The sequence below is a fragment of the Grammomys surdaster genome, unplaced genomic scaffold, assembly GCF_004785775.1.
Source record: "Grammomys surdaster isolate TR1022 unplaced genomic scaffold, NIH_TR_1.0 958, whole genome shotgun sequence".
Lineage (NCBI taxonomy): Eukaryota > Metazoa > Chordata > Mammalia > Rodentia > Muridae > Grammomys > Grammomys surdaster.
The window spans coordinates 5,614,583-5,628,399 of record NW_021605377.1 but is presented as its reverse complement, the minus strand read 5'-3'; the positions used below and the strand labels follow the sequence as shown (position 1 = coordinate 5,628,399).

The window sequence follows — 13,817 nt, the reverse complement described above, 5'->3', positions numbered from 1 at the left end:
AAAAAATAAATCCTTTATCAGATGATGACAGAGTATAATATCTGTCATCTCAGTATTGGCATCTATTGCTATCTTACATTTAGTTTTAGAACTTTCTTGGTTTTGATACAAGACAAATGATTTTCAATTAAATCTTGAAATATCCTATTTTTGTGACTCTGAATCAAAAATAAAATTTGTCTTACTTTGCTTCTTATGAAGTCACTGTTGAAAGGAAAGTATAGAACAAGCATCACTGAATGATAATATGTGTACTATCCATCTCCTCTGATGAAACACAAGCAGATTAGGGCATAGTATCTCACTCACAACTACCTGGTGAAGAAGGAAGCCCACTGGTTCCTGCACTGCCCACTACAACAGCAGGGCAGGGTGTGGGAGTACTTCATACTCAGAAGGACTAACTTTGGTATTAGGATAATGCTGGTCCTATAGAATGATTTAGAAAGTACCAGAAAGTAACATACGTTCTGGTAAATATTATAGAGATCTGGTAAAGTTCTTCCTTAAATATAAAATCAATTATTAGCTGCAAATTGTTGTTCACTGGATACTAGACCCTGAAGTTGTTTTTTAGTGCTAGGCCCTTTGATTTCCTTTCTATTCCTTTGGATCTTTATCCTGGGATAGAGTTAAAATATCTTCAAACATTTGATCTTTTCAAGTCTTACTTGTATACCTGCTAGAACCAGAAGAGCATTTAGTCTACAGCTAACTCAATGCATCGTTCATTAAGGGATTTTCCATCCTGGCTGATGTAATGGTAAATTTGGACCAGTTCCATGTGAGTTCTGGGTATTGTTTCGTCTGGACCATTTTCATTCCTTCTCCAGCTTTGTATAGGTTCTTCATACAGACGCACTAACTAGTAATCAACTAAATACTCAAGAGCTACTGTGAAAAATACTAGTGTGTCTGTCAAGTCCAAAGTCATGCCTCTCCCAGTTCTAAACTCCAATTCCTCAACTCAGAATAATGACTATATATGCAGCTTCAGCATTTACTCTTATGAAGTTTTCAGACTTACAGCCAAATATGAGAAAGGATAACACTTTTTTCATAAAAATAAAGATAACTTCTTCTATGTTTACTATGTGAATTCTTTCTGTGAATTCATTCTGCAAATGATGATATATGAATTCCTGAAGTCTTCATTAAGGAAAAAACAAAAACTTTAAAAACTTCCGAAGGGAGGGTGGAGAAATGGCACAGTGAATAAAAACATTTGTTGCTCTTCCAAAGGACGTGAGTTGAGTTCCCAGCACCCATTGGCAGCCCTCAACTATCTGTAACTCTAGTTCCTGGGGATCTAACACCCTCTTCTGACTTCTGCAGGCACCAGGTATGCATGTAGTACATATACATACATGCAGGTAAAACACTCATACACATAAAGTACATAAATTTAAAAAAAGTCCTAGAGAATTTTGCCAAAAATGAACAAACTAAGGAATAATAAGTTTGCTTTTATCTGTATGGGTTAATAATACATGATCATATAAGTCTTTAATTGATGCAGGAAAATTCAATTACAGTCAAATGTTAGAAATAGGTATTAAGAGCCGGGCAGTGGTGGCGCACGCCTTTAATCCCAGCACTTGGGAGGCAGAGACAGGCGGATTTCTGAGTTCGAGGCCAGCCTGGTCTACAGAGTGAGTTCCAGGACAGCCAAGGCTACACCGAGAAACCCTGTCTCGAAAAACAAAAAAAAAAAAAAAAATAATAAATAGGTATTAAGTTCAATTTTAGGACAGCGAAATAAACAGGTCTCATAATTAATTTTGGTTTCTCATTACACTGTAATTTTTTTAGCCAAGTGGTGGTGGTGGCATGTGCCATTAATCCCAGCAACTGGGTGCAGGCAGAGGCAAGCAAACCTCTGAGCTAGAGGCTAGCCTGGTCTACAGACCAGGTTCTAGGACAGCCAGGACTACACAGAGAAACCCTATCTTGGGGGGTGGGAGTTCTATTGTAATTATAGTCTATCCATAGTATAACAGTATTATATCTTTTTAAAAACTATGATGTGGGAGCCTGGAGAAATTTCTTAGTGATTAAGAGCACAGGTTGCTCAGACCGAGTTCAAATCCTAGCACCCACATGGCAGTTCACAACTTTCTGTAATTCCAGTTCCAGGGGATCTGATACTCTTACACAGACAAACATGGAGGCAGAACACCAATATAAATAAAATAAAATAACTAAAAAAGATAAAAGAAAATAACAACTAGTGTGTGTATGTTACTAAAAACATACTACATTGCTACAAACTGACAACAATGACTCTTAAGCAAGTCATGATTTTTCAGAAGGCATTACATCAATGTTAATGGCTGCTGCCTGATTGCGATGCTGATTGCCAATGGTTAGCGGCTGTGGTAATGTCTTAAATGGGGCAATAACGAAGTTTGCCACATCAATTGATTCCTTTCATGAAAGTCATTTCTATAATGTGTTATGTTACTTGGTAGTCTCTTACCTGCAGTACAACTTTAAGATTGGAGTCACTCTCTCAGCCTGCCACTGTTTCACCAACTAAGCTGATACAATCCTGTAAACCCTGTACTGACATGAGACCACTCCACTTCCAGAACCACTTTCTTGGACTGAAGTTGTGGCTCAGATGCAGTGTTAATCTGCTTTGCAAGAGGTTCAATCCCTACCACAGAAGGGCAGGGACCATCTTTACTTATCCGTAAAAAGTAATTCTTCTGCTACTCAAGTTTTATTGTGAAACTGCAAAAACTAAGTCACACCGTCTTGTTTCACTTTGAGCACTCTTACTAGCTATAGAACCTCTGCAGTTGCTAACTATGCCCACTAGTCCTGAAACACTCAAAGTCATCCATGAGGACTGGAATCAACTTCTCACAAACGCTTGCTAATGTGACTATTCTATTCTCCTCCTATGAATCACAAATGTTCTTACTGGCATTAAGTAAAGAAGTATTTCCATAAGGTTTCTGATTTAGCCTACCCAGATTCAGAGGCATTATTATCTATAGGAATTATAGTTTTGTGAAGTATACTTCTTAAATAATATGACTGAAAATCAAAACCAACCCTTATTCCATAGGCTACATAATAGACATTGATTAACATGGATCTTATTAAGCTATAAAAAGGAATCTTTTTATCTAAGCAATAGGTCTCAACAATAAGCTTAATGTATTCAATAAATCATGTCACTGTTACCTTACAGGGCACAGACAGACAGATTTCAGTCTAATCCTTAAGGACCTTAGAATTTTAAGAACGGGAAATGAATATTGGCTTCCACTTAACTTCCCCAGCTTCATCTGCCCTAAATTAGAAAGTAGGTTTGCTCTTTGATGCCAGGCACTGACTTCTCTTTAAATTGCTAACCAGCATCTTCATCCAACAGAAAGAAGCTTCACTTATGTCAAAGACCATTGTTTTTGTAGTCACCATCATCATTTTAGCTGGCTAGGGCTTCCAAACAGGTTGCTGCAGCTTATACATCTGCACTCACTGTTTCACTCTGAACTTTTATATTACGCAGTCTCCTTCTTTAACCTATCTATCTATCTATCTGTCTATCTATCCATCCATCCATCCATCCATCCATCCACTCACCCATCCACAAGAGTCTCACTGTGTAGTCCTGGCTGGTCAGGTTGGCCTTCAACTCAGAGAACTGCCTGTCTCTCCCTCCAGAGTCTTCCCTTAAATCATACATACATACACACATATAAACACACATACACATATGCACACACTTCTTTTTTTAGAGATATTTACATATGTATATGTGTGCTCTATCTGCATGTACATTTGTGTGTCTGAAGAGGGCATCAGATCCCATTATAGATGGTGTGAGCCACTATGTGGTTGCTTGGAGTTTAAGTCAGGTCCTCTAGAAGAGCAGCTAATGGTTTAACCACTGAACCATCTCTCCAGCCCTCTTTCCTTAAATCTTACAAACCAAATTCCACTAGCTTCAAACTGTTTTTCTATAGTTTATCAACACCTATAGTTTAGATCTGCAATGTTTTACCCCAGACAAATGTGTGTGTGAAAGACTTACTCCCCACTTTAGAGTTACTTGGAGTTAGTAAATATTCTCGGATGGAGGTAAGCTAAGTGGTCTTTCTATCATGGAAATTTGCCCTCAGCCGTTCCTCTTTCTCTTCCTCTTTCCTACTAGCCATGAAGTATACCAGTTGTTCTGCCTGGGTTGCCTCCACAGTGAAGTGTGGCCATGAGCTTAAAGCCAAGGAACTAATCAATCACAAACCGAAGTCTCCAAAACCTTTAGCCAAAATGCTTTTCCTTTTATAAATTGGTTAATCTCACGAATTTGTTACAATAGAAAGACAACTAACATGCATACCTTTTTCAGCCTTCATAAAATTGAGAAGAGTTAGAGTCCAAATCATTCTTTGACTTAAAAGAATGTCCCAGCCATCTGATCATCTATCCAGGCAACTAAATCTATTTCTACATGAGCTGTTTCACCTTCTTATCATTCACGTGTGTGTGTTCACTAGAGTAGCATTTTTAAACTCGCTCAAAAACCTTTCCTTTGGGAACTATTGCAGTACTACAGTTAAAACATGGCTAACTGTTGGCACAAGCAGTCCAGCTTTGGATTGTCTTGGATTTTAACACACTTTCTCTGGTAAGACTTAACCATTTCTAACTTTTGGATTAACATTCCCTTGAACGTTGAAAGCTTCTGTATAGTATTAACTGGCCTAATTTTATTATCATTGGGGCTAAGGGAGCAGGGAGACCCAATGAGAGAATAATCAGTCAATGGCATATTTAGACTCTACAACATTTCTTGTTATGTTCTGTCTCTTATATAAGCAGATCATGGCACCTCAAAACAATTAGTATAGTACAGATTACAGTAAAAAATATAATAATGAAAAGGTCTGAAGCTATATGAGGCTTGCCACATGTTACCATTATTCTAAGGAACACAAACATGAAGCAAACATATGCTATTGGCAAACCATCACCTTTGATGCTGGCAAACTTACTCAACACAGGATGGCCTAAAACTTCAATCTGTGTTATAAAAAGGTAATGACAGCAAACTGCATAAATACAATTGAACAATACAGGCCCAAATTTTACTATATGAATTCATATATTTATACCAGCCTAAATTGTAAATAGGAGGGTGGCATAGGTAAACTCCACTTTGAAACTCTAAAGTTACATTTGTTATTCCTAAAAACTCTAATTAAAATTATTATCTGCTGTTTCATAATCCACAGCTGCCTCCCCAAGCTTTACTGTCTATAGTACTACACTTGTGCAGCAGCTGAAGCACTACAGTGAGTGATGAATTGGGGACCAGGAAGAACAGAAAGTCTTACTGTTCTAGACTCTATAACAACCCCTTAAAGTATCTAAATTTTCAAAATTATTGTCTTTTCTAAGAGAAAAATATACTAGTGATAACAGTTTTAGATCAACAATAACAAACCCAACAAAATCAGAAGACTGAAGAAGACATACAATCACCATCAAGTAACACACCAACTGATTCCAAAAGCAAAGGCCAACCTGCAGCACCACCATAAAAACCTCAGCACTACTCAACATACTAATCCTCCATCTTACAAGGAAGTGGGTGTCATTATCATCTCCACTTCCACAACAGAATGTTTACAAGCCATTGAGTCCGCCATATTTACATACTTGAATGAAGACTTTTACAGTCACAAATAGTATCAATCAGCTCAACTCTTAATAAAACTGAAGCCAAGGGACTGCCACTAATCAAGAGTGATAACCTCGAGTCACTGATAGTTTCAAATTAAAAACTCTAAAATGTGAGCTGAGGTATAAAAGTTGGGATATCTACATTCTACTGTTAGGCTAGCTGATACCTGTGAAATTTTTGACAAATCTTGTGCCTCAGCTTCCTAAATTTCAAATGAGTCTTTTCTCATCTTACTATTAAAATTAAAATGAAATTACACCTAAATAAAACAAATAAAACTGTAAGGGAAAAAAAAACAGCCAAATGTGGAACCCATTTTAAATATCCATAATGTTCAAGAATTATTGTATTACAAACCTCAAATGATCAAGAATCGAAATAGTTTCTTATTTATGGAACAACCAAAAAACTGCTCATTGATAAAAGTAAATCAGTCTAAGCCAAATATTGTTGTCTTAGCTTTTTTAGATGCCTAGAACACTACAAATATTTGGTAACAATGAAAGGAAGGTATGAATATTTTAATTCCAAATAAACACAATGATATCAATAGTATGTAATTGCTATTTCTATATAGAATGAAGCACACTGCTATAAACATCAGTCTAGTTTTACGAACGTTAGAATAGAATTGTATTTGTCCCCTTGTATAATAAAAAAAAATCAACAAAGAGTAAGCAAGAGAATGAAGGAAAACAGTTTCAGCAGAGTTAGAAGACAAACCGCAGAGTGAGTAACAGGACTGCGGGAAGCAACAGATGAAAGCGGAGTGCGTGCTATGGGGGTGAGCGCTGTAGTTCTAGGCGTCCAAGGAGAGAGTGAGGCTGATGCTCTCTCTATAGCAGCATCGACAGCACAAAGGCTTAAACTAGAGCTACCTACATTGGTCCTAAATAGAGAGAACAATACTAAATAAGGACTCAAGTAAGTAATATTTACAGAGAAAATTCTCTCTCTGTATCTATAAACAACATGAGACTGTGTGATATATCCATCTCCACTGGCTAGGGCAAAATAAAACAGAAATGAAATAGCCAAAGGAAAAAAGAAATTGCTGACAAACAACAAAAGAAAACAAATGTTTTACTAACTAATAAAACATAATTACACAACCAATTTTAATTTGGAATTTATAAAAATATATAACCATAAAATTTCACTCACTAGAATAACCTTTGACAAACCAGTATAACTTAATTACATACCTCTGACTTGTGTTTCATTTTCTCTTCTTCTGAAATACGAGTAAACTCTTCTTTCTGGTGTTCAAACTCTGACTTGAGAAATGTTTGTTCATAGCGAAGCTTGTTATACTCAGCTCTGTACCTTTCCACTTCCTAATTACAGAGAGATTGCAACGCATGACACACTTTGTACTCTCAAAAACCACTGCACAGTATAATTCTTAGTTATATTAACAGCCAATCCCAAAGAAAAAAATAAGCTTAACAGCAATGCAAATGAGAGCAAGAGCATTAGCTCAGCAGTTACAATACTTCCGGCTCAAGGGCTCTGAACCCCAGAACCAATGTCAATGTGTGGTGGGCCTGGTGGCCTGCTAGTGATTGCAGTTACTGGGAGGCAGGAGAAGACCCTGGGAGCTGCCAAACTACCTAAATCAGTAAATGTTGGGTTCAAATAAGAGAACCTGCCTCATGAATAAGGTAAAGTGTAATGGACTCATCAACATCAGTCTCCACACATACACTTAAACATGTGCCCAATACTCACATGCAAGGGCATACACAACATACACATACCACATACATGTACTTTTTAATCATGAAAAAAGAAAAAGAATAATGAAACAGATTAGTACCCTCCTTGAAATGTGCCAATAAAATTACCATTCAAGCAATTTTTTTGTCTTCATTGATTCTCACTGTAATAATAAATACATAACATCAAAATCACCACCTCTTAAATATTAGTTAAGAATGTGGCATGTCTTTCAAAATACAGCTAGATTTTAACAACTATAGCAAATATCCCTCTCTAAAAGTCAGACGCAATAAACTCAAAGTAGAACAAAAGGTTATTTAAATACTTAGTATACTAACTTAAGGTTTGATCAAATATTACAATAGTTGAACTCAAATATACTAGCCTGAAGAATATACACCATTCGAATTCTCCTGATTTACCAGAAACAGCAAAATCTAACATTGTCACCCAACCATCTATAAAAGTTATCGGCACTCCAAATATTCAACAAGAAACTTAGGCATACGTACCAGGAAACTAAGCAATAATGAAAGTCAGACTCCTAAAATAATACAACTTAATAATTTTTTAACTGAAAGATTTCCAAGCCAATTTATAAATTAAGAAAATGGGGGTGCTAACACTATATGAAATACATACTAGACTTTAAAACTGCTCGTATTTACCTTGATTACCTTTGGTATTGCTGATTTTATTTACAAATCTTCAATCTATAGCCAAACATAATAGATACCCTGACATATAATATATCTGATATGTTGCTGCTAGAGGTATATTTGAAAACTCGGGTTTATCAACCAATAAATCATTACAAAAGACAATTTTCCAAGTCTTCCTATGCGATGGCAGTATTTTTGACTACTCCAATCTCCTACAGGGGTTCATTTTTAAGGGAATAGTAATATTTATGTATGTTAAGACCTGATATATGTCTTTAAAGGTAGCATATAAAATGTCTAGGCCAGTACCTAATTCACTTCTCTGCATTCTTTTCCTGTCACCTTTATCAAACATTTAGTAATATAAGAAATCTTGTCTCAACCCGAAGTAAAAACAACAAGTATTTTTCTTTTTGAGATTGTGTGATCGTTAATACTGACTGTCCACTTGACAGATCTAGAATCATCTAGGAGAAAACCCTCCAAGACATCTCTGAAGGATTATGTAGATGTTGTTAGCCTCTGTGAGTACCTGTGAGGGACTAGGCAATTTAGGGTAACCGAGGAGGGAAGACCCACTGTATGGGAGGGTACACCGTTCAGTGTGCTGGAGTTCTGGGCTAAAGAAACGGAGAAAGGAGGGAGCACAAGTATTCATCACACTGTTTCAGAGCAGTAGATACGGCCAACTGCCTCGGGATCCTGCTGCTGTGCCTTCCCTACCATGATGGACTGTTCCCTCAAGCCATAAGCCAAAATAAACTCTTCCTTCCACATGTTGCTTTTGTCAGAGTATTATATCAAAGCAACAGGGAACATAACAAATCCATCCTTTCACTTAAACTGTTCTTAGGAACTTGTCAACAAAAAATAAGTTCTCCCTCTCATGCAACTTCCACTCTAGAAGTACTAAACACAAGTCACAATAATTAGGCAAAGTAGCACTTTAGAAGCTAACAGGTACTAGAAAAGGTGGGAGCTAAGTAAACTCCTAAGTTTAAGCAGTGCCATGAGAGCAGGCTAGACTAGTGAATGGAGAAATGGCACTGGAAGCAGTCAAAGTAAGCTTAGTGAAAAGTGACACTTGGGACAGATTTGCAAGAGATTAAGGAGTCAGATAAAAGATCTAAAAACAATATTCAAAGCAGATATAGCACTAATGCAAAGACTCTTGCACCGTTTTGTCAGTGCCAAGCAAACATCAGGAGACCAACCTAGATGGAAGCAAAGAGAACAGAGAGATGATGGAGTCCAGTCCTATCATGCCTCCGAGTCCACTGTGGACTGCCATGCGAGGACTGGGTAAATGAAGGATGCTCTCCGTGGAGACATGAAGGTGAATGCAGTTCTTTTCCTTCATTACTTACTTCATCAAGAGTCCGAAAACGTTCTCGCATTGGAGCTTCTAACTCTTGTTGTAGTTGGGCTTTTACCAATTCCAATTTTTGTGGTGTTAATACCTAACATATATAGAAATATAAACAACTATAAATACAAAAATGAAGAATTCTCCCTTCTTCAAGTTCTCTTCTACAACATGTATTAGTTACAGACATTTTTACACTGTAGTTGATTTTTATAATCATTAAATATGACTTCTAAGGCTGGGGGAATAGCCCACAGTTAATGCACCTGTCACACACACCTTGGGGCAACTATGGCACTTACTACCATAACTGTAGACTCAGAAAGTGGAGACCAAGGAGCCCCAGAGCAAGCTGACTAGCAAGACTAGTCTTGGTCAGCCAGCTCTGGGTTCATCTAGATCTCGTCTCAATGAAGAAGGTAGAAGAACAATTGAGGATGAATCTCAACGTGAAGCTCAGTCCTCCACATGTACTAACATACACATACATATGTACACACACACGTGTTACAAGTATGTACAAATATGAACACACTCATGCACATACACATACACCCACGAATGGGTGAAAGAAAAAAAAAAACTAAATGCAATCAATCCCTGAAACAATGCTTTAAGAATCTCAATCTTGATATCAAAGATGTCAAAAATCCCAGTAACATGACTAATGAAAAATCAATGACAAGTCTTATACCGGATGGTGGTGGTGCACGCCTTTAACCCAGGCACGTGGGAGGCAGAGGCAAGTGGATATGCCAGTTCGAGGCCAGCCTGGTCTACAGACTGAGTTCCAGGGCAATTATGGCTACACTGAGAAACCCTGTCTCAAAGGAAAAAAAAATTCATAATTGTTATTTTGACCAGAAAAACTAATTGTGGCTCTATTCTGTCTTGTTCTCTTACAGAACTCAGCTCAGTGAATAATTTATATTTATGTAAGCAACATATGGGCAGACTCCTGTCGCTAAGATTCATCATTATTTTCCCAACACCTTCCATCAATGCCTACCATATAGGAACTACTGAATCCCTGTTTTGTGAATCAATGAAAAGAACAAATGAACAAATGCTGGCTAGAAAAATAATATAGCTCCTATTTATATGAGTTTCTTTGAAAACATGAATAATGTTCAGTCTCATTCATTTATTCAATATTCCACAGTTGCTCAAAATATATTCTACTAAATGAAAGTCTTCTAAATATAAAATATTATGTAATGTATGATAATTTACATACCATTCTGTTCTGAGTATCTTATATGCAATGCATTAGCCAAACCCCATAAAACCCCACATAGTAGCTACATGGAAATATACAAAGAACCTAAACAACTTTCTAATGGTTGCAAAGACTCAAATTTAAGTATGTATCTTCTCATAATAAATTCAAATTATGGCATGATAAATAAATCATACACACAAGTAATAATAAAGTAGCAAATGAAAGCTATTAAAAAGTAAAAACAGAGAAGATATTTCAGATAGAACAAAAAGAATGTACACACAAAAGAAAAAGACTAAAATTAATAGACTCTCAGTAAGATAGGAGAGAACTTTAAATAACATTAAAGGATAACTTAGATCTTCAAGAGGTTAAAGTAACAAAAATAATAACAGTCCCAAATTTTGTTTGATACTTCAAACTTCTTAGGGGCTCTCTGGTTTGAGAAAAAAGAAGAGAAATACATTCTCTCTTGACAAGATTCTTTCTCTGATTATTTTATTCTTTTATACAATCTGAGATCTTAAGATACAGTTGCAACTGATCAATACATATTTCTGATGTTTAGCATTTTTGTCCTTTGGAAAGGTAGAGAATTTTTCTGAAAAGTATCCAGTCTGTCTTCTTTTGTTCAAGAGTTCTTCCTTCAATTAATCTTATATATCTCACTTTTACTACAGGCAACAAAAGACAAGTGGGACAATCTATATTTTACTTTTAAATCTCTGTATATTAAGGTAGGGATATTTACATTGTTGTGAAGTACATGCACATGTGTACACAAATGCACATGCAAGCATGTGTCTTCCTGTCTTCCTTAATCTCTTTTCCATCTTTCTAAAGAAAGGATTCCTCAAAGAACCTGTAACTAACTAATATAGCTAGAGAACCTCAGGGTTCTACCTGTCTCTGTCTCCCATATAACCCCAGTACCACCACCCAGCATTATAGATAGCTACTGCCATGCCCAGCAGCTTTTTATGAAGGGGGTGGGGACCAGAACTCAGGACCTCGTTTGCATGGCAGAAACTGTACTGACTGAGGCATCTCTCCAGTCCCTTAAATCTTTAAGTTAATTAATCAATATGATTAGTCACTGTCATTTTTCTTACTACTGTTACTATTTACCCCACTAATAAGCTTGATGCACTACATAACACATTAAACAAGTAGTCTCTTTCCCTTCAGTTCCTAAGAACATCCTCTTGCTGCCTTCTGAACCTTAGAGTCCAGATTATGACAATCTAATGACTATTTAGGCATTCCTAAGCTGCTTTAAACTTTATGGTGATCCTCAAAATTCTTATCTTTACTGACTTTCCACTGCTATATTTGAGGCATGTTACATTTGTAGCCAATTTTCCAGTACCAAAACTTGAGTAACATAACAGTATAAAGGACTTAAAATTACACACCTGTATTATCTTACAGTGTTTATGGATTAAAGCAGTGGTTTTCAATCTTCCTAAAGCTGTAAACTTTCAATACTTTCAAAACTTTCCATATGTTGTGGTGACTCCAACCATAAAATTATTTTCACTGATATTTCATAACTGTAATTTTGCTACTCTTTTGAATTGTAATGTAAAGATCTATGTTTTATGACGCTCTTAGGTAACCCCTATGAAAGGGTCATCTGACATCCAAAGGGGCTGTAATCCCCAGGTTAAGAACCAGTGTTGGGGTAATGAGCACAGCTAAGCTTATGTTCTCTATTTAATGTGAAGTGAATGCAGCTAAGACATAAATCTTGCCTGGAACCAGGAGCTCTTTTCCAGCTTAGTAGTTATTAGAATTCAGCTCTTATGCTACTAGGACTATGGCCTTCAGCTCCTAAAAACCGTCCCTCCATCTACCCACTGCTACCTTCATACAGAAGTTTGTTTCTTCCAACTCAACAGAACTTCTTTGCTATTCCTCACCCTTGGAGACTTTTTTTTAAAAAGGTGTCATCTGATTAGTAAGATACTAAGGCCCATAAAAAATCTGAAATTCAAAATGCTCCAATGCTGCAGCCTATGTTCCAGATTTTAGAGCATTTTGAACTTCAGATTTTCAGATTAGAGACATTCAATCATTGAAGTCTGAAATATTGCAAAAGTTGAAGAACTCATTCATCTGAATACTTCTGGTTCTACATACTTCACATAAGAGAACACTGAACCTGTGATAACAGCTAACTGGTACAGATCACTGAAGTGTTATACACCAAAGCACTAATACTTTCTTTGCATTCTCTCATTTCATTTTTACAATTAACCTGGGCACTTTTATTCCTGTTGACTGTTGATGCAGAAACATTCTTTTAATAAATATGGTTTTGTTGTTGTGTTGTTTTGTTTTTTAATCTTTTGCCCATGAGAGCCAATAGAGTAGAAAATGCTACAGAGACTTTTTTAAACTGTTAAATAAAAGATATATATTTTTAAAAATCTTCTTTCATAATCCTCTACTGAAATATTTCTTGTGGATACTGTTCAATTTACTTAAGTTTTCTTAATATTATTTGTACAAATTAAAAACCATTAAAGTAAGTTACTAAATCAATCCCCCCACACTCCTTTTGTGTACTTATTTAACGGACTGTGCATGTGTTTGTATGGGCATACATATGTAGATATGTACATGTGAGTGCTGCTGCCCACAGTATGCAGAGATGGAGTTAGAGGCAGTTGTGAAGTGGACATGGGTTCTGGGCATCAAACTCAGGTCCTCTACAAGAGCTGCAGGCACAGTAACCAAGCCCTTTCTTTTTTCTTTTTCTCTTTTTTTTTTTTTTTGGTCAAATAAATATTACAATAAAACCAGGTATGTTTGTAAAAAAACAAACTTTTCTAGAAGAAATTACATTTGTCAGAAAACACTGGCAGGCTATAATGCTCAAGGATTTTTGACATCCAAAGAATACACAAACAAAAAGATCACAGGAAGAATAGTATTTCATTTTACTATGATGAAGAAAATGTTTGACATATTCTAATTTGTAAATAATAATGTATTACTTTTAAAAGTTAGCTAGGGGCTGGAGTGGTGGCTCAGTGGTTAAGTGCACTGGCTGTTCTCTCTGAGGGGTTTTATTCCTAGCACCCACGTGGCTGCTCACAAGCTTCTGTAACTGCAGTTCCAGGGGATCTAACCTAATTA

The 13,817-nt window shown here is 36.4% G+C and overlaps 1 protein-coding gene across 4 annotated transcripts in view; it reads right to left on the bottom strand.

Annotated features, from left to right (window-relative positions):
• Cep83 (centrosomal protein 83) overlaps positions 1 to 13,817 on the bottom strand; it is a 104,441-nt gene that overhangs the window by 56,475 nt on the left and 34,149 nt on the right. For all 4 annotated transcript variants that reach the window (XM_028783054.1, XM_028783055.1, XM_028783057.1 and 1 more), the window contains exons 4-5: positions 9,453 to 9,545; positions 6,907 to 7,038 (exon numbers count right to left, since the gene is read on the bottom strand). In XM_028783054.1, coding sequence (XP_028638887.1) covers positions 6,907 to 7,038; positions 9,453 to 9,545 — 225 coding nt within the window. The remainder of the gene's footprint in view (positions 1 to 6,906; positions 7,039 to 9,452; positions 9,546 to 13,817) is intronic.